Genomic DNA, 21,305 nt, shown 5'->3' on the forward strand with positions numbered 1-21,305 from the left:
CCCCGCCGCTGATGTGGAGACTAGGCCGTGTCGTAGAGCTGCACCCAGGAAAAGACAACGTAGTGAGAGTAGTGTCGCTGAAGACGAGCAGCGGTGTAGTGAAACGTGCGGTTAATCGGATTTGTGCGCTCCCAGTGGACGAAGTTGTTGATTAAAATAGAAAGACAGTGAAACGTAAATTACAGTGAATTCAAACAAATAGTGAAAATAAAAAAAAAATTGCGTTTACTGTTCGCATCAAAAAATTGTATAAAAATTACATTATGTTTCATTACAAACAATTGTCATTGCGTTATTCTCGCTGTATACTGTATATATCTTATTTTTCATTAATATAATGTTTGGAGTTGTATTTTATGCTCTTTGGTCATATTGGTGATGTCTTCATTGTGTGTTTGTAAAAATTGTGTTTTGTACCTTTTGTCATTTATGCTGTTTTTAATTATGTCCTTATAATTTAGTGTTATTTGTTTTAACTATGTGAATTTCTAATTTAAGGGCACATTTTAATATGATTTATAACTTTTGAATACTTCAACGGGGGGAGTATGTTCGAGCCACCTGCACGGCGGCTCTCTCACCCGACTGCAGCGAATTTCTTAATCACCCAATGTGAGGGTGCGGCACCCTTTTGTGGGGCCAAGTCTTTATAATTAGGTATAGTTTGTAAAAATAGGAGAGTAAGAATTTGGACTTGAGACTGTTAACATCGTACAAATATACATATTCAAGCGCCACCGTATTTTTATTGTATTTATTACAATTGGTCCTTCGAGTTATCGCAACAACCCTCTACTTTTACGTTTTCTCGACCTTTTCGTGACCTCTAGAGTACGAAGAAATAAATCTCCCGATTCCGTCTCTCATTTCCGTCTGCCTGTCGGTCTGTCTGTCCGTCTGTCTGTCGTCTGTCTGTCTGCCGTCCTGGATTATTTAAAATTATTTTTATCTTTTTATAGTTTTTTGATCGTGTTTTTTGTCTCTTTTTTTGTCGCGTTTTTTTTTTGTTGTCTTTTACTTTTATGTGTTTTTCTTGCGATTTTTTTGTCGCCTTTTATCGCTTTTTATATTGTTGTTCATCGCCTTTTTTCCGCCTTTTTTGCATTTCTTTGTTGGTTTTTGTCATTTCTTTTATGATTTTTTTTCTTTTTTCATCATTTGCTTCTACCTTTTTTGTCCATTTTTACTTTTTTGTTGCGTTTTTTCGCTTACTCTTTGTCGTTTTTTTCGTTTTTATCGCTTTCTTCGTTAGACTTTCAGCGCCTTTTTGTATTGCCGCCGTTTCTTTTGTTGCCTTATTCCGATTTTTTTTCCCATTTTTGTAGCGCTTTTTTTTTGGTTTATTTTTGATGTATTTTTATCGTCTTTTTATAGCTTTTTATATTGTCTTTTCATCGCCCTTTTTTTCGCCATTTCTTTGTTGGTTTTTTCCTTTCCGTTATGAATTTTTTGCCATTTTTTTGAACTTTTTCATCATTTGCTTCTACCTTTTTGGTCCATTTTTTCGCTTATTCTTTGTCGTTTTTTTAATCGCTTGTTTTTTGTTAGACCTTCAGCGCCTTTTTTTAATACCTTTCATTGCCGCTTTTTCTTTTGTCGCTTTTTTCCGATTTTTTTTGTTCACTTCTGGCCTTTTATAGTATTTTCATTGGTCGCATTTTTTGTTCGCCCTTTTTCTTCTCGCCAGTCTTTGTTGCTTTTTCGGCACTATTTTGACGGATTTTTGTATTTTTCGAATTCTTTTTAGCATTTTTTTGTCGTGTCTTGTTCCGTTCTTCGTAACTTCTTTTTTTTTGTTGCGTTTTTCATCTTGGCTCTTTGTCGTATTTTTTATCGGTTTTCATTTTTTTGTTGTCCTTTTCACGCTTATTGTTGTTGGATTTTGTCGTTTCTTATATGAATTTTTTATCATTTTTTGGAGTTTTTTTATCATTTTCTCTATCTTTTTTTCGCGTTTTTTTGCTTATTCTTTGTCGTCGTTTTCCGTTTTTGTCACTTTTTTTATAGCCTTTTTTCCCTTTTTTGTCCACTTCGCCTTTTATAGTCTTCTTATTAGTCGCTTTTTTCTTGTCGCCATTATTTGTTGCTTTTTCGTCATTATTTTGTCGGATTTTTGTATTTTTCGAATCTTTTTTTATCATGTTTTTCCCGTTTTATTTCCTTTTTTATCGCCTTTTCTCTTGCCACGTTTTTTGTAGCTTTTTTTTGGTTGCCTCTATCGTATTTTTTATCGTTTATATCTTATTTTTTTAGCATTTTTGTTGCTTTTCTTCATCCTTTTATGTCATTTTTTACATTTCCTTTTTGTTTTTTGTCGTTGTTTTTTCTATTGTTTTTTTTTGTAGTATATTATCTTTTTCTAGTCGTCATTTTTGTTCCCTTTTTTGCCTTCTTTCAGTCGCCTGTCATTGCTGTTTTCATTTCATACGTTTTACTTGTCACTTTTATTGTCACCTTTTCTCCTTAAATTATTTTTAGCTTTTTGTGGTCTTCTTGGTCGCGTTTTTTATTGTTGATGTATTTTTTGTGACTTTTTTTATAGTCTTCTTATCGCTTTTTATATTGTTTTTTCATCGTCCCTTTTTACGCCTTTTTTGCCTTTCATTTTTTTGAACTTTTTTTATCATTTGCTTCTACCTTTTTTGTCAATTTTTACTTTTTTTTGTCGCGTTTTTTCGCTTATTTTTTTGGCGTTTTTTCCGATTTTTTTTGTTCTCTTCTGGCCTTTTATGTTCTTCTCATTAGTCGCGTTTTTTGTTTGCCATCATTTTTTTTTCGCCATTCTTTGTTGCTTCTTCGTCACTATTTTGACGGATTTTGCATTTTTCTAATCCTTTTTACCCTCTTTTTGTCGTGTCTTTTGTTCCCTTTTTATCGCCTTTTTTGTCACCTTTTCTCTTGTTGCTTTTTTTGTAGCTTCTTTTTTTGTTGCGTTTTTCGTGTTGCTTTTTGCTGTATTTTTTATCGCTTTTAGTTTTTTTTTTTGTTGTCCTTTTCTGGATTTTTTTGTTATCATCTATTGTGGCTTTTTTCGCCTTTTTTTAGTTTTCTTTGTTGCTTATTCTTCAGCCCTTTTTTTGCCATTTTTCACTTTTCGTTTTTGTTTTTTGTCGCTATTTTTTCTTGTGTTTTTTTTTTGTAATTTATTAAGTATATTTTTTAGTCGCGATTTTTGTTCCCTTCTTTGCCTTTTTTTGTCGTTTTTCATTGCTAATTTTTTTAATACGTTTTTCTTGTCAGTTTTATTGTTACCTTCCCCTTTTTTTATTATTTTTGGCTTTTTGTACTCTCCTTGGTCGTGTTTTTGTCTCTTTTTTGTCGCTTTTTTTCTTTTTTTTTTGGTTGCCTTTTAATTTTGTGGTATTTTTCTTGTGACTTTTTTATGGGCTTTTAACGCTTTTAATTTTATATATATATATATATATATATATGATATTTCTTTTTTGGTTTTGTCGATTTTGTTATAAATTTTTTGTGATTTTTTTTTGGTCTTTGTTTATCATGTTTCTCTATCTTTTTCGTCTATTTTTACTTTTTTCTCCTGTTTTTTCGCTTATTCTTTGTCTTTTTTCCGTTTTTATTGCTTTTTTTTGTTAGACCCTCATCTCCTTTTTATTGTTGCAATTCTTTGTTGCTTTTTCGTCACTATTTTGATGGATTTTTGAATTTTTCGAATTCTCTTTAGCCTTTTTTATCGTGTCTTTTGTTCCCTTTTTTATCGCCTTTTTTGTCACCTTTTCTCTTGTTGCGTTTTTAGTAGCTTTTTTTGTTGCATTTTTCATGTTGTCTCTTTGTCGTATTTTTTATAGCTTTTAGTTTTCTTTCGTTTGTTTTTTTTCTTGTTCTTTCCTCGTTTTTTGTTACCGTCTATTGTGGCTTTTTTTCGTCTTTTTGTAATCTTTCTTTCTTGCTTTTCCTTCATCTCCTTTTTTGCCATTCTTCACTTTCCCTTTTTGTTTTTTGTCGCTATTTTTGTTGTTTTTTTTTTTCATGTAATTTATTATCTCTTTCTAGTGGTGATTTTTGTTCTCTTTTTTGCCTTTTTTTTGTCGTTTTTTTTTGATACGTTTTTCTCGTCACTTTTATTGCCACCTTTCCCTTTTTTTATTATTTTTAGCTTTTTGTAGTCTCCTTGGTGTTGTTTTTTGTCCCCATTTTTGTCGCGTTTTTCTCTTTTTTTTTGGTTGCCTTTTATTTTTGATGTATTCTTCTTGCAATTTTTTATTGTCTTTTATCGCTCTTTATATTACTTTTTCATTGCCCTTTTCTCGCCTTTTTTGCCTTTCTTTGTTGGTTTTTGTCGTTTCCGTCATGAATTTTCTGTGAAATTTTGAGTTTTTTTATCATTTTCTTCTACTTTTTTTTGTCCATTTTTACTTTTTTTATTCTTTGTCGTTTTTTCCATTTTTGTTACTTTTTTTTTGTTAGACCTTCAGCGCCCTTTTACTGTCGCGATTCTTTGTTGCTATTTTCGTCACTATTTTGACGAATTTTTGAATTTTTGAATTCTCTTTAGACTTTTTTGTCGTGTCTTTTGTTCCCCTTTTTATCGCCTTTTTTGTCACCTTTTCTCTTGTGTTTTTTGTACCTTTTTTTTTTGTTTTTTGCGTTTTTCATATAGACTCTTTGTCGTATTTTTTTCGCTTTTAGTCTTTTTTTGTTTGTTTTTTGTTGTCCTTTTCTCGCTTTTTTTGGTACCGTCTATTGTGACATTTTTCACTTTTTCTTTTTGTTTTTTGTCGCTGTTTTTGTTGTTTTTTTCTTGTAATTTATTTTCTTTTTGTAGTGGTTATTTTTGTTCCCTTTTTTGCCTTTTTTGTTGCCTTCTCTCTTATTGCGTTTTTTGTAACTTCTTTGTTATATTTCTTATCGCTTTTAGTTTTTTTTTGTTGTCCTTTTCTCGCTTTTTTTGTTACCGTCTATTGTAGCTTTTTTCCACCTATTTTTTTGTTTTTTTTGTTGCTTTTTCTTCATACTTCTTTCTGCCATTTTTCACTTCTCCTTTTTGTTTCTTGTCGCTGTTTTTTTGTTGTTGTTTTTTTTTTTGGTAATTTATTATCTTTTTCTAATCGTCATTTTTATTCCCTTTTTTGCCTTTTTTTGTCGCCTTTCATTGCTGATTATTTTGATACGTTTTTCTTGTCACTTTTATTGTCACCTTTCCCTTTTTTTTATTATTTTTAGCTCTTTGTAGTCTCCTTAATCGTGTTTTTGTACAATTTTTTTGTGACGTTTTTCCATTTGTTTTGCTGCCTTTTAATTTTGATGTATTTTTCTTATGATTTTTTTATCGCCTTTTATCGCTTTTTATATTACTTTTTCATTGCCCTTTTTGCACCTTTTTGATTTTCTTTGTTGGTTTTTGTCGCTTCCGTCATGAATTTTTTGTGATTTTTTTGGACTTTTTTTTATTTTTTTCTATTTTTTTGTCCATTTTTACTTTTTTGTCGCATTTTTTCGCTTATTCTTTGTCATTTTTTCCATTTTTATTGCTTTTTTTTAGACCCTAAGCGCCTTTTTACTGTCGCGATTCTTTATTGCTATTTTCGTCACTATTTTGACGAATTTTTGAATTTTTGAATTCTCTTTAGACTTTTTTGTCGTGTCTTTTGTTTCCTTTTTTATCGCCTTTTTTGTCACCTTTTCTCTTGTTGTGTTTTTTGTAGCTTCTTTTTTTTGTTGCGTTTTTCATGTTGACTCTGTCGAATTTTTTTCGCTTTTAGTCTTTTTTGTTTATTTTTTTTTGTTGTCCTTTTCTCGCTTTTTTTGTTACCGTCTATTGTGGCATTTTTCACTTTTTTTTTGTTTTTTATCGCTGTTTTTGTTGTTTTTTTCTTGCAATTTTTTTTCTTTTTCTAGTGGTTCTTTTTGTTCCCTTTTTGACTTTTTTTGTCGCCTTCTCTCTTGTTGCGTTTTTTGTAACTTCTTTGTTGTATTTTTTATCCCTTTTAGTTTTTTTTTTGTTGTCCTCTCGCTTTTTTTGTTACCGTCTATTGTGGCTTTTTTCACCTTTTTTTTTAGGTTTTTTGTTGCTTTTTCTTCATATTTCTTTATGCCATTTTTCACTTCTCGTTTTTGTTTCTTGTCGCTGTTTCTTTGTTGTTGTTTTTTTTTTTTGTAATTTATTATCTTTTTCTAATCGTCATTTATATTCCCTTTTTTGCCTTTTTTTTGTCGCCTTTCATTGCTGATTATTTTGATACGTTTTTCTTGTCACTTTTATTGTCACCTTTCCCTTTTTTTATTATTTTTAGCTCTTTATAGTCTCCTTGATCGTGTTTTTGTCCCCTTTTCTTGTGACGTTTTTCCTTTTGTTTTGCTGCATTTTAATTTTGATGTATTTTTCTTATGATTTTTTTATCGCCTTTTATCGCTTTTTATATTACTTTTTCATTGCCCTTTTTGCACCTTTTTGATTTTCTTTGTTGGTTTTTGTCGCTTCCGTCATGAATTTTTTGTGATTTTTTTTGGACTTTTTTTATAATTTTTTTCTATTTTTTTGTCCATTTTTACTTTTTTGTCGCGTTTTTTCGCTTATTCTTTGTCATTTTTTCCGTTTTTATTGCTTTTTTTTTTGTTAGACCTTCAGCGCCCTTTTACTGTCGCGATTCTTTGTTGCTATTTTCATCACTATTTTGACGAATTTTTGAATTTTTGAATTCTCTTTAGACTTTTTTGTCGTGTCTTTTGTTTCCTTTTTTATCGCCTTTTTTGTCACCTTTTCTCTTGTTGTGTTTTTTGTAGCTTCTTTTTTTTGTTGCGTTTTTCATGTTGACTCTGTCGAATTTTTTTCGCTTTTAGTCTTTTTTGTTTATTTTTTTTTGTTGTCCTTTTCTCGCTTTTTTTGTTACCGTCTATTGTGGCATTTTTCACTTTTTTTTTGTTTTTTATCGCTGTTTTTGTTGTTTTTTTCTTGCAATTTTTTTTCTTTTTCTAGTGGTTCTTTCTGTTCCCTTTTTGACTTTTTTTGTCGCCTTCTCTCTTGTTGCGTTTTTTGTAACTTCTTTGTTGTATTTTTTATCCCTTTTAGTTTTTTTTTTGTTGTCCTCTCGCTTTTTTTGTTACCGTCTATTGTGGCTTTTTTCACCTTTTTTTTTAGGTTTTTTGTTGCTTTTTCTTCATATTTCTTTATGCCATTTTTCACTTCTCGTTTTTGTTTCTTGTCGCTGTTTCTTTGTTGTTGTTTTTTTTTTTGTAATTTATTATCTTTTTCTAATCGTCATTTATATTCCCTTTTTTGCCTTTTTTTTGTCGCCTTTCATTGCTGATTATTTTGATACGTTTTTCTTGTCACTTTTATTGTCACCTTTCCCTTTTTTTATTATTTTTAGCTCTTTATAGTCTCCTTGATCGTGTTTTTGTCCCCTTTTCTTGTGACGTTTTTCCTTTTGTTTTGCTGCATTTTAATTTTGATGTATTTTTCTTATGATTTTTTTATCGCCTTTTATCGCTTTTTATATTACTTTTTCATTGCCCTTTTTGCACCTTTTTGATTTTCTTTGTTGGTTTTTGTCGCTTCCGTCATGAATTTTTTGTGATTTTTTTTGGACTTTTTTTATAATTTTTTTCTATTTTTTTGTCCATTTTTACTTTTTTGTCGCGTTTTTTCGCTTATTCTTTGTCATTTTTTCCGTTTTTATTGCTTTTTTTTTTTGTTAGACCTTCAGCGCCCTTTTACTGTCGCGATTCTTTGTTGCTATTTTCATCACTATTTTGACGAATTTTTGAATTTTTGAATTCTCTTTAGACTTTTTTGTCGTGTCTTTTGTTTCCTTTTTTATCGCCTTTTTTGTCACCTTTTCTCTTGTTGTGTTTTTTGTAGCTTCTTTTTTTTTGTTGCGTTTTTCATGTTGACTCTATTTTTTTCGCTTTTAGTCTTTTTTGTTTGTTTTTTATTGTCCTTTTCTCGCTTTTTTTGTTACCGTCTATTGTGGCATTTTTCACTTTTTTTTTGTTTTTTGTCGCTGTTTTTGTTGTTTTTTTCTTGTAATTTTTTTTTTCTTTTTCTAGTGGTTGTTTTTGTTCCCTTTTTGCCTTTTTTTGTCGCCTTCTCTCTTGTTGCGTTTTTTGTAACTTCTTTGTTGTATTTTTTATCCCTTTTAGTTTTTTTTGTTGTCCTTCTCTCGCTTTTTTTGTTACCGTCTATTGTGGCTTTTTTCACCTTTTTTTTAGGTTTTTTTGTTGCTTTTTCTTCATATTTCTTTATGCCATTTTTCACTTCTCGTTTTTGTTTCTTGTCGCTGTTTTTTTGTTGTTGTTTTTTTTTTTGTAATTTATTATCTTTTTCTAATCGTCATTTGTATTCCCTTTTTTGCCTTTTTTTGTCGCCTTTCATTGCTGATTATTTTGATACGTTTTTCTTGTCACTTTTACTGTCACCTTTCCCTTTTTTTTTATTATTTTTAGCTCTTTGTAGTCTCCTTGATCGTGTTTTTGTCCCCTTTTTTGTGACGTTTTTCCTTTTGTTAAAGGAAATATTTTTTGATGTATTCTTCTTATGATTTGTTAGTCTTTTATCGCTTTTTATATTACTTTTTCATTGCCTTTTTCGCACCTTTTTGGAATTTCTTTGTTGGTTTTTGTCGTTTCCGTTATGAATTTTTTGTCATTGTCGTCTATCTTTTTATCCATTTTTACTTTGTTGTCGCGTTTTTTTCGCTTTTTCGAATTCTGTTTAGTCTTTTTTATCGTGTCTTTGATTCTCTTTTTTATCGCTTTGTTGCAGTTTTTGTAGCTTTTTTTTGTTTTTTTTTTTGTTGTCCTTTTCTCGCTTTTTTTGTTACCGATTATTATGGCTTTCTTTTTTAGCTTTTTGTTTTTGTCGATCTTTTTGTTGTTTTTTTTTCCTTGTAATTTATTATCTTTTTCTAGTGGTGATTTTTGTTCCCTTTTTTGCCTTTTTTTGTCGCCTTTCATTGCTGTTTTTTTTTTGATACGTTTTCCTTGTCACTTATATCGTCATCTTTCCCTTTGTTTTAATTATTTTTAACCCTTTATAGTCTTCTTGTTCGCGTTTTTTTTTGTCTCCTTTTTTGCCCTTTTTTATTGGTTTTTGTCGTCTCCGTTATGAATTTTTTATTTTTGGATTTTTGTTATCATTTGCTTCTGCCTTTTTTGTCCATTTTTACTTTTTTGTCGTGTTTTTTCCCTTATTCTATGATTTTTGCATTTTTGTTCGCTATTTTTCTTGTTGCGATTCTTTGTTGCTTTTTCGCCACTATTTTGACAGATTTTTGTATTCTTCGAATCCTTTTTGAATTTTTTTGTCGTGTTTTTGATTCCCTTTCTTATCGTCTTTTTTCTCACCTTTTCTCTTATTGCGTTTCTTTTTTTGTTGCGTTTTTTTCATGTTGTTTTTTTGTCGTATTTTTCATCACTTTTAGTTGTTTTGTTTTGTTTTCTTTTTTCTTCTTTTTTCGCTTTTCTTTGTTTTTTATTTTTTTTTCAATGTTAGTTTTTTTAGCCTTTTTTTGATAGCATTCTTTGTCCCATTTCTTGTTATCCTTTTTTTCTCATTTATTTTGTCGTTTTTCTTTGTTTCTTTGTTTTTTTTGTTATGTGACAGAATCTTTTGGCGCGTTTTTTGGTTTATTTTTAATCATTCATCAAAAAATAATAACATCATCACAAAATTCTCCATACGAAAGCTGTTTTCATTCTAGGAAAAACATATCTAAAATTGTTTAAACAATTTCCTAACTTTAGGTAAACATTTTAATGGAGACAAACTTATCAATTTTAATACGAACAGGTGTGTCCAGAACTTCATAAAAATTCGATAAAACATCCTTCATTAGCAGTTCTTAAAATAAATTTTGATTAGTATGAAAGCATATTATTCTGACTATTTCAAGTGAGATTTGAACAGATAAATTCTGATTAACGATTTATAACCTTAAAAAAGGTGTGAAAAATTTCAGAGCAATGTTTTTTTAACTTCCAAGAAAAATTGTATATGATTTTGTCCCCAAACAGTTGGAATCGAATTTTCTTAGCAAAATTTTAAGACGACGTCATCAAACTTTAAGTGGGGACGAACAGACTAATTCTGATATTGTTCTACTGTCAACACTGTAATCTTGAAACGGATTTAGATCCGTCCGGAGTTTCAAACAATATCTAATAACTAACACAGAGTGATCAATAACAAAACAAACTACCCAATCAAACAACACCCACCCCCTTAAAAACTAAAATCCGAATGAGTTATATCGTCCGAAAGAAACAGCCCAAGAAACATGTCGAAACAATACGATACACCGCGATAACGATTTTACAACTTCACGTGAATCAAAAGTGTTGCAAGGACTGTGCGCACGTGTTGACCTTTTTTTCTTTTGATAACTTAGCACACAATTTTTCTCGTCGTGCGTCACCCATTTTTTATTCAGGAAAGAAACAAACAAAATGCACTCGATTGATAACGCTCTATTTTCAATAAATTAACACATTTACGCAATGCAAAATATTAAATACATAAATATTTTAAATAACAATAAATATAATACTGCTGCGACCGCCATGGCGGCGCAGCCATTACTGGCACCGTGGCGCCATCCAGCGGCGACCACGTCAACTAAAAACTAGAGTGCTACAATACTACAGGTAAAACTGCGTTCAAAGCGCGTTGGTGTCTTGAGCGACATCTACACTGTCTCTTTGGCAAGCTTCCCCGATGCTAACAGTCGGTATTAAGTCTTTCTGTAGCTCCTGGAACTGGTCGAAAGGACACAAAATGTCGCATCCGGGGATTTTCAGATCGACGGGCTCGGTGGCTTCCGTGTCGTTTCGGTAGCGAAGCTGAAAACACAAAACGAACAAGGTTGTAATTACAAAAGAACTTGGTTAACCTTGCATCTAAAGAGTAATTAATTTTTTCGCCCAATTTTTGTAATTGATGCGTCACCAAATGATATAAATAAATTTATCGAATTAAGTGGACTTTAACCGATATTTTTATAACTCTATTGTTTACTAAATAAAATATAGTTATGTCGCTCTAATTGAGTTTTTACTGTTCAGTCCAATTACAGTTATCAAAAGGCCTCGACCTTGCTAGCGCGTAATTAAAACCTAATATTAGACCAATTTTTCAATTATGGTATCTGGAAAATTTACCTTGACATAAAACTGATCGTTGGCGCGGTGAATTTCAAACGAGATCGCGCTTCCATATGGGGGAATATGGGCGTCATAGACCTTCAAAGCGTCCAACATGTAGCCCAACGTGGACTCATGACCCGAATACAAGTAGATTTTCTTTCCAGAATTCTGCTCGATTTTTTTCTTCGAGTCGTCCAGAATCTTCTTCAACATGTATCCAGAGTTGATTTGTTTGACCCTCTGGTCGTAGTTATGGTAGCCATAAACCAGAGCGCCGATGCTTTGGGTGGGTTCTGGGAAAACCGTCTTGGTCCACTCTGGCATGATCAAACCCATGTCGCTCTAAAATTTTGCGTCAGATTTTCAAAACCAACATTCTTCGAAATACCTCTGTCTTAAAAATGAAGAAAATGTCTTGGAAGTCCGCCGGGTTGGTCATCGACTTTCCAGATTGTTCCTGGAGGTAGACGTACGAGTCGTTGTAGGGGGTGACATAAGTGTCTTTTATTTCCTGGATTTCGAGCTGGTGGCTGAGGACTTGGGACTTGTATGGACAACTCCCCCACGGGTGGAACAACTGCAACGACAATTTGAAAATCGTGTCACACGTTTCTGGAAACTTACGTCTTCTTCAGCGTCTGTCTTGTACGAGACTGGAATGGGCTGCCACATTAGGTCTTCGTTCCATAGCTGGATGGGACTGGGTGGGAACAACCCGGCTAGCACCAGTTGGGCACTCATTTTGGTCCTTGTGACGTCGGTGCTTCTAACATCGACAATGTCTTCGGTGTAGACGTCCCCAAGAAAGTCACCATAGACGCTCTTGAGGTAGCGGCCAAGTTTGAACTCTCCAAGTTTGCCCTCCTGTATTTTGGACCAAAAATAAAAACTTTTTTTTGAAAAAAAAAAGTCTTACGTTTGTTAAGCCGCCGAAACCAATGGGGTAGAAAGTCTCGTTTTTGTTGGGGTCGGTGGGGTAGAACGAATAAGTAGTTCGAGCTCCATGGCGAAAAATCTATAAAAAAAGGTCATAACAGTATGAACAATGTGCAATTAATATCCTTGTATGTTATATGTGTAGTGACAATTAACCGCAACCTTGAACACCTACCTACCCATTTAATCTTCCTATTATTATTTTTTTAATCATAATTATTAATAATAATAAGTGTAATAATAGTGAAAATAACGAAGGACACTTACCACGCTCACAAGGACCAGTTCCGTGTCCTCCTGGGTAGCAATAGAGGCGCTTTTGGCCCAGCACACAACACTAGCCAGTACGACAAATTTCAAAAACGGTGCCATTTTGCGATCAACTGTGGCTATGGTCTGAGCTTTATGTAATTTATAAATTTATATATCTTGCATTTCTCCCACCTTTCTTCTGAATTGGGTTTGTGTCCTTGAACCTTCATTACGTACATCCCATCTCACTGCAATCTTTGTTTTCGTCTGGAGTGTGCGTGACGTTATTTTCGTGGTCAAAAATTGACCCATTTTTGTGGCTGATAAAAGTGGCGCAAATATTTTCGAAAAAGAATTCAAAAACATGATTAGAAAAATGCGCACGTTATCGCTTATCATATCACTGCTTGGCAACATTGGCAAATTAGTATGGTATGACCAGAGATAAACAAGAGTTTTGTTTTTGTCTATTGTTGCGTGAATTGCAGATGTTGAGATTAGATTTGCAAATTATTTGGTTAATTTTGTTTCATTATATGTATATGTTGTGGTTTTAGCTGTACTATAAATTTGTGTTTATTTATTAAGGAAATTCCAGTTCAGATCTTGGCTTCTTTTATTAAATAACACACTTAGTGCGTGGGGAAATTTACTTTGATTGAATTTAAGGGAATTACTGCACTACCCGGTATAACTTATCATTACAACATAAACATAACGTTATTTTTAGATTTCTGTAAATTTACTTTATCTTAATCCGCTTCCGTATAAAAATGCAAAATTTTTATCTAAAAATAAACGAAAGTCCCTCCAGGTTTTTAAGACCTTGAGAGAAAAAAATGTCACGCTTAAGAAAAACAGCATTTATAGTGAAACAATGATGTAATTGTTAAAATTAGCTATGTCTTTAACATTAAGTTAATATTTGCAAGACATTAAAACTGTGGAAATTGAATTTGACAAATCAGCAACTCACTATATACATATACGTTATATAATTTGAAAAATCGTGAACTCCAAGATTCGAAAAATTTTTAAAATCGATAAACCGAGATGTTAAGAAATCGAAAAATGTAAAATTTAAAAAATTAAAAGTTAGAAATATCGAAGAATTTAAAATCGAGATGTCGAAACATCAAAAAATCGAAAATATGAAAAATTCAAAAATCTAAAATTTAAAAACCCAAAAATTGAGAAATCGAAACTCCTAAATTGAAAAAATCGAAAAATTGAGAAACCGAAATAGGCCAAATTCGAAAAATCGAAAAGTTAAAAATTGAAAATTGATAAATCGAGAAATCGAACAATCAAAGCATGGAAAAATTTTAAAAATGAAACATTAAAAAATCGAAAACTCGAAAAAACAAAAATTGAAAAATAAAATCTAAAACGGGGAAGTCGAAAAATCCAAAATTTTAAAAACGGATAAATTATAATATCAAAAAATTGAAAAATCTAAAAAGTAAAAAAATCTACACATTCCAAAGTCTAGAAATCAAAAATCGAAAAGTCGAAAAACCACAAACCTGTAAAGTCGAAAACTTGAAGAATTGAAGAACTGGAAAATCGAAACGTCGAAAATCAAAAAATGGGAAAATCAAAACATCCATCGATTAATTATTGAAAAATCGAAAAATTGAGAATTTAGTAACCCAAAACTGAAAAATTGAAAAATTAAAAAATTGAATAATAAATATGTAATTTGAAAAATCCAAAAACAAAAATTTCTAAAATTTGAAAAATTAAAGAAAAACTAAAATATCTGAAAAATTAGAAAATTGAAAAAATGAGAAATCAAAAAGTCAAAAAGTGAAGTCGAAAAAACAAAACCTAAAAAAATTGAAAAATTTTAAACCAAAAACCTAAAAAATTGAAAAATTGAAGAATTGAAGAAATGAAAAATCGATAAACTAAGAGTTTACAAAAGTCAAATTTGAAAAATTGCTAAAACCAAATAAAAAATCTTAAAATTGAAGAGGAGAAAAATTGGAAAAACGTAAAATTGAAACATCGAAAAATTGAGAAATTGTAAAATAAATAAACTGAAAAATCACGAAATTGAAATTTTGAAAAATTGAAAAATGAGAGAAAAACTGTAAAATTCCAAAACAGAAACATTCATAAACCAAAAAATTATAAATTTGAAAAATTTAAAAATAGGAAAATCAAAAACCTGAAAAATCGAAAAATTGGAGAATTGAAGAAGTGGAAAATCGAAACAATCGAAAGTCAAGAAATGAGAAAATCAAAACATCGATTAATTGAAAATTCGAACTATTTAAAAATCGTAAAATTGAAGAGAAATAGTGAAAATCGAGAAATTGAAAAATTGAGAAATCGTAAAATCGAAAAATTGAAAAATAAATAATCTGAGAAATCCCAAAACTAAAATTTTGAAAAATTAAAAAATGAAAGAAAAACTGAAAAAGGGAAAAAGTAAAAAAATCTACACATCCCAAGACCTAGAAGTCGAAGAATCGAAATATTGAAAAATCCCAAAACTGAAATGTTCAAAAACTGAGAATCTAAAAAATTGAAAAATTGAGAAATCTAAAACACAAAAAAGTGAAGTCGAAAACTCGAAAGCTTAAACAATAGAAACATTAAAAAACCACAAACCTGTAAAATCGAAAACTTGGAGAATTGAAGAACTGGAAAATCGAAACGTGGAAAGTCAAAAAATGGGAAAATCAAAACATCTATGGATTACTTATTGAAAAATCGATAAATTGAGAATTTAGTAACTCAAAACTAAAAAATATTTAAAAATTGTACAATTCAAGAGAACAGTTGAAAAAACGTAAACTGAAACATCGGAAAACTGAAAAATTGAAATTAAGAATAACTGAAAAATTGAGAAATTGTAAAATCAAAAAATCGAATGATAAATAATCTGAAAAATCCCAAAACAAAAATTTCGAAAATTTGAAAAATTAAAGAAAAACTAAAATATCTCGAAACTAAAACATCCAAAAACTGAAAAATTAGAAAATTGAAAAAATGAGAAATCAAAAAGTGAAAAAGTGAAGTCGAAAAATCGAAACCTAAAGAAATTGAAAAATTTTAAATCAAAAACCTACAAAATTGAAGAATTGAAGAAATGAAAAATCGATAAACTGAGAGTTTACAAAAGTCAATATGTAATAAAGAATCGTAAAATTCAAGAGGAGAAAAATTGAAAAAACGTAAAATTGAAACATCGAAAAATTGAGAAATTGTAAAATAATAAATAAACTGAAAAACCCGAAACTAAAATTTCGTAAAATTGAAAAATGGAGAAAAACTGAAACATTCCAAAACAGAAACATCCAAAAACTAAGAAATTATACTTTGAAAAATAGGAAAATCAAAAAAGTGAAGTCGAAAAATCTAAACCTTAAAAAAAGAAAAATTGAAAAATTAAAAACCTGAAAAATCGAAGAACTGGGAAATCGAAACAATCGAAAGTCAAAAAATGAGAAAATCGATTAATTGAAAAGTCGATTTTTTTTTAAATCGTAAAATTGAAGAGAAATATTGAAAATCGAGAAATTGAAAAATTGAGAAATTGTAAAATCGAAAAATTGAAAAATAAATAATCTTAGAAATCCCAAAACTAAAATTCTGAAAAATTGAAAAATGAAAGAAAAACTGAAGAAGGGAAAAAGTGAAAAATCTCAAAACTGAAATATCCAAAAACTGAGAAATTAAAAAGTTGAAAAAATGAGAAATCAAAAAGTCAAAAAGTGAAGTCGTAACATCAAAACCTAAATAGATTAAAAAATTGAAAAATCAAAAACCTGAAAAACTGAAAAATTGAAGAATTCAACAATTGGAAAATCGAAACAGTTGAAAGTCAAGAAATGGGAAAATCATCAAATCATCAAATCAAAACATTCATCGATTAATTAATGAAAAATCGAAAAATTGAGAATTTTGAAAAATAAAAAATTGAAAAACCAAAAAGTCTAAATATACAAAAATCGTACAATTGAAGAGAAAAATTAAAAAAATCTAAAACTCGAACATCGGAAAATTGAGAAATTGAAAAATTGAAAATCGAGAAATTGAAATCGAGAAATTGAAAAATTGAGAAATTGTAAAATCGAAAAGTTGAATAATAAAAAATCTGAAAAATCCCAAAACAAAAATTTCGAAAATTTGAAAAATTAAAGAAAAACTGAAAAATTTCGAAACTAAAATATCCAAAAATTGAAAAATTGAAACAATCGAAAGTCAAGAAATGAGAAAATCAAAACATCGATTAATCGAAAAATCGAAATATTTAAAATTGAAGAGAAATATTGAAAATCGAGAAATTGAAAAATTGAGAAATTGTAAAATCGAAAAATTGAAAAATAAATAATCTGAAAAATACCAAAACTAAAAATAAAATAATAAATCCAAAAGTCAAAAAGGGAAGTCGAAAAATCAAAACCTAAAAAGATTGAAAAATTGAAAAATCAAAAACCGAAAAAACTGAAAAATTGAAGAATTGTAGAAATGAAAAATGGAGTTTATAAAAGTCAAATTTGAAAAATTGCGAAAAAAACAAATATTTAAAAATCGTAAAATTGCAGAGGAGAAAAAATTGAAAAAACGTAAATTATTATCTAAAAACTGAGAAATTAAAAAATTGAAAAATTGAGAAATCGAAAAACCAAAAAATAAAGTCGAAAAATCGAAACCTTAAAAAAAAGAAAAATTGAAAAATCAAAAACCTGGAAAATCTAAAAACTGAAGAACTGGAAAATCGAAACAGTCAAAAGTCAAGAAATGGGAAAGTTAAAACATCCATCGATTAATTATTGAGAAATCGAAAAATTGAGAATTTAGAAAAATCAAAAAATGAAAAATTAAAAAATCGAAATATTTAAAAATCACAAAATTGAAGAGAAAAATTAAAAAAAAAACGGGAAATTGAGAAATTGAAAAATTGAAAATCGAGAAATTGAAAGCGAGAAATTGAAAAATTGAAAAATAAATAATCTGAAAAATGCCAAAACTAAAATTTCGGAAAATTGAAAAATGAAATAAAGACTGAAGAAAAGAGAAATTGAAAAAACTCAAAATTGAAATATCCAAAAATAGAGAAATTAAAAAATTGAAAAAACGAGAAATCAAAAAGTCAAAAAGTGAAGTCGAAAAATCATAATCTAAAAGAATTGAAAAATTGAAAAATTGAAAAATCAAAAACCTTAAAAATTGAAAAATTGAAGAATTGAAGAAATGAAAAATCGAATTTATAAAACTGAAATTTCGAGAAATTAAAATATGAAAAACAGTGAAAAACCCCACAACTGAAATATCCAAAAACTGAGAAATTAAAAAATTGAAAAATCAAAAAATGAAGTCGAAAAACCGAAAACTTAAAAAGAAGAAAAATTGAAAAATCCTGAAAAATTTTGAAATTGAAGAATTGAAGAACTGGAAAATCGAAACAGTCGAAAGTCAAGAAATGGGAAGTCAGAACATCCATCGATTAAATATTGAAAAATAGAAAAAATGAGAATTTAGAAAAATCAAGAATTGAAAAATTAAAAAATCGAAATATTTAAAAATCGCAAAATTGAAGCGAAAAATTGAAAAAACGTAAGACTGAAATATCGTAAAATTGAGAAACCGGAAAATTGAAAATCGTGAAATTGAAATCGAGAAATTGAAAAATTGAAAAATTGTAAATTCGAAAAATAAATAATCCGAAAAATGCCAAAACTAAAATTTCGAAAAATTGAAAAATGAAAGAAAAACTGAAGAAGAGAAAAATTGAAAAAATGAGAAATCAAAAAGTCAAAAAGTGAAGTCGAAAAATCAAAACCTAAAAAAATTGACCAATTGAAAAATCAAGAACCTAAGAAATTGAAAAATTGAAGAATTGAGGAAATGAAAAATCAAATTTGAAAAATTGCGAAAACCAAATATTTGAAAATCGTAAAATTAAAGAGAAGAAAAATTGGAAAAACGTAAAATTGAAACATCGGAAAATTGAGAAATCGAAAAATTGAAAATCGAGAAATTGAAAAATTGAGAAATTGTAAAATCGAAAAATCAAAAAATGAAGTCGAAAAATCGAAGAATTGAAGAACTGGAAAATCGAAACAGTCGAAAGTAAAGAAATGGGAAAGTCAAAACATCCATCGATTAATTATTGAAAAATTGATAAAATTGAGAATTTAGAAAAATCAAAAATAGAAAAATTGAAAAATCGAAATATTTAAAAATCGCAAAATTGAAGAGAAAAATTGAAAAAACGTAAAACTGAAACATCGAAAAATTGAGAAATTGAAAAATTGTAAATCGAGAAATTGTTAAAATTGCGAATGCTGAAAAATCCCAAAACAAAAATTTGGGAAACTTGAAAAAAGAAAGAAAAACTCAAAAAACTCAAAACTAAAATATCCAAAAACTGAAAAAACAAAAAATTGAAAAAATGAAGAATTGAAGAAGTCAGATTTGAAAAATTTATAAAACAAAATATTTAAAAATCGTAAAATTGAAGAGGAGAAAAATTGGAAAACGTAAAATTGAAACATCGAAAAATTCAGAAAAATTGAAAAATCAAAAACCTAGAAAATCGAAATATTGAAGAATTCAAGAACTGGAAAAAAACAGTCGAAAGTCAAGAAACAGGAAAATCAAAACATCGGTCGATTAATTATTGAAAAATCGAAAAATTGAGAATTAGGAAACATCAAAAATTGAAAAATTGAAAAATAGAAATATTTAAAAATCGTAAAATTGAAGAGAAAAAGTGAAAAAAACTGAAACATAGAAAAATCGAAAAATTGAATACTAAATCATCTTCTGAAAAATCCCAAAACTAAAATTTCGAAAATTTGAAAAATGAAAGAAAAACTGAGAAATCTCAAAACTAAAATATCCAAAAAGTGAAGTCAAAAATTCAAAACCTAAAAAAATTGAAAAATCGGAAAAATGAGGGTTTACAAAAGTCAAAATTGAAAATTTGCTGAAACAAAATATTTAAAAATCGTGAAATTGAAGAAGAGAAAAATTGGAAAGACGTAAAAGTGAAACATCGAAAAATTGAATAACAAAAAAACTAAAAAATCCCAAAACTGAAACTTCGAAAAATAGAAAATGAAAGAAAAACTGAAACATCCGAAAATTAAGAAATTAAAAAATTTTAAAACTGAGAAAACGAAAAATCAAAAAGTGAAGTCGAAAAATCGAAACCTTAAAAAAACAGAAAAAGTGAAAAATTGAAAAACGGAAAAATCGAATCAGTCGAAAGTCAAGATATGGGAAAAAAAAAATCGATTAATAAAAAAAAAATTAATAAAAATTCATGCAAAGTAAATCATAACGTTTCCAAAATAATAAAAGTAACTACACTTTTCCCAAAAAAATCTATTACATGATAACGATTCCAACAAGATTGTTAATTTGCGAAATTTTGCTAGTACCAAACATAATTAAACCATTATTTCTTAATTAAACAAAAAATAGTTGACTTGAGTGCGCTCTCGTCTGTAGATCAAACAAGCCTCAGGCGACGAAACACAATTGTTGCAAAAATAAGCATAATCAGTCTCTGGAATGTCTAGCAATCTCGAAAAATTTTCTCCCTCGATTAGAGTCTCGTTAAAAAGAAATCATACCCTAATAGAACTCTTATTAAGGTGGAACCCTAGACGAGAGGTAATTAGGTAGAATAAATATTGTGAACAAAGATCAAAATTTCCTGGCTTGGACACTAAACTAACCATTCGTCAGTGTTCAATTGAAACCCATTTTTTTTCAATAATTGTTTGTTTTTGTTAAAAATGTTAACAACACACTAGATGCATATATCATTAAACACTGCTTTTATCGTATTTCCATTATTATACCCTCCTGACAAAATTTGAATCATCATGAAAGTTACGTGACATGCTTAACCCATGTGTATTTGAAGTTGCCTACACAACCAAAAATTTAGTGTTGTGCAAGCACATTCATGGAAATGCACAAACACAAAATAATATTTGAATTAAATAATTAAAAAAATAACAATGTATGGGTAACTAGTTGCCAATTCTCGTTAGATGATTTATTTATGTAAAATTTAAACTCCTCTGGAATCACCCTTGTTTAGGGATTTTCGCTCCAAGGTTGGCACTGAAAACTGACAGTTTGGTCTTTTTAGGTTTTCGCTGTGTTAAAGTGTCAACATGAAGTAAGTAAATTCCAATTTCTTAAATAATTTCAACCATCCCAACACAAAATGGACATTTTCAAACATAAAACAACAATCCCACCGGTAATATACATAGCAAACCCTAATTAATCTTTGTTTCAGGATTGGATTGTGTGTATACAGCGGGTACAAAATTTACCCCGGCCATGGCAAAACCATGGTAAAAGCCGACGGAAAGGTAAGACAAACCCCCCAACCCCCATCCAACCAAACCCCAGCCGCCCCATTCCTCAAACAACCCCACAAACTCACCTCTCAATAACATAACCTCACTCTTTCAGACGTTCACTTTCCTCAACTCAAAATGCGAGCGTGCCCACTTAATGAAACGCAACCCCCGCAAAGTAACATGGACGGTGTTGTACAGGCGTAAGCACAAAAAGGGGCAGGAAGAGGAAGCCACCAAGAAGCGCACTCGCAGGACCCAGAAATTCCAGCGCGCCATCGTGGGGGCTTCTCTCAACGACATCATGGCCAAGCGCAACCAGCGACCAGAAGTCAGGAAAGCGCAGCGAGAGCAGGCCATCAGGTAAATCTACAGTGTGCGAGATTCAAAGTTTGTAAAATGGGGTTCCAGGGCTGCTAAAGAGCAGAAGAAGTCTACCAAGACAGCCAAGAAAGCCACGGCGCCTGCGAAACAAGTCAAACAGGTGGCGAAGCAGAAGGCTGCCAAGAACATCCAAAAAGCGGCGCCGAGGGTAGGAGGAAAACGTTAAGACCACTAATTTTATAAATAAAGACGTTATCTATAAAAGTTGTTTTATTTTGCGTAATGCATTCATAGAAAAAAAGTGGTTGGAGATTGTATGACAAACAAGGGGTTGTGTTGGGTCTAGTA

The 21,305-nt window shown here is 29.8% G+C and overlaps 2 protein-coding genes across 2 annotated transcripts; one reads left to right on the forward strand and one right to left on the reverse strand.

Annotated features, from left to right (window-relative positions):
- Positions 1-10,412: 10,412 nt before the first annotated feature.
- On the reverse strand, positions 10,413-12,446 carry LOC135126593 (venom acid phosphatase Acph-1-like). Its single transcript, XM_064052623.1, has 6 exons — positions 12,307-12,446; positions 12,020-12,118; positions 11,728-11,967; positions 11,492-11,680; positions 11,119-11,445; positions 10,413-10,800 (listed from the first exon to the last, which is right to left on the reverse strand). The coding sequence occupies exons 1-6, from the start codon at positions 12,409-12,411 to the stop codon at positions 10,618-10,620; spliced, it is 1,143 nt and encodes a 380-aa protein (XP_063908693.1). The 5' UTR covers positions 12,412-12,446; the 3' UTR covers positions 10,413-10,617.
- Positions 12,447-20,360: 7,914 nt separating this feature from the next.
- LOC135127275 (large ribosomal subunit protein eL24) lies at positions 20,361-21,221 on the forward strand. The gene is made up of 4 exons (XM_064053721.1): positions 20,361-20,446; positions 20,570-20,645; positions 20,749-20,996; positions 21,045-21,221. Exons 1-4 carry the CDS (start codon positions 20,442-20,444, stop codon positions 21,181-21,183), a joined length of 468 nt encoding a protein of 155 aa, XP_063909791.1. The 5' UTR covers positions 20,361-20,441; the 3' UTR covers positions 21,184-21,221.
- Positions 21,222-21,305: the final 84 nt, after the last annotated feature.

This window comes from Zophobas morio, unplaced genomic scaffold (assembly GCF_036711695.1).
Source record: "Zophobas morio isolate AGI-343-1 ecotype UQ-CSIRO unplaced genomic scaffold, CSIRO_AGI_Zmor_V1 ptg000011l, whole genome shotgun sequence".
Taxonomy (NCBI): domain Eukaryota; kingdom Metazoa; phylum Arthropoda; class Insecta; order Coleoptera; family Tenebrionidae; genus Zophobas; species Zophobas morio.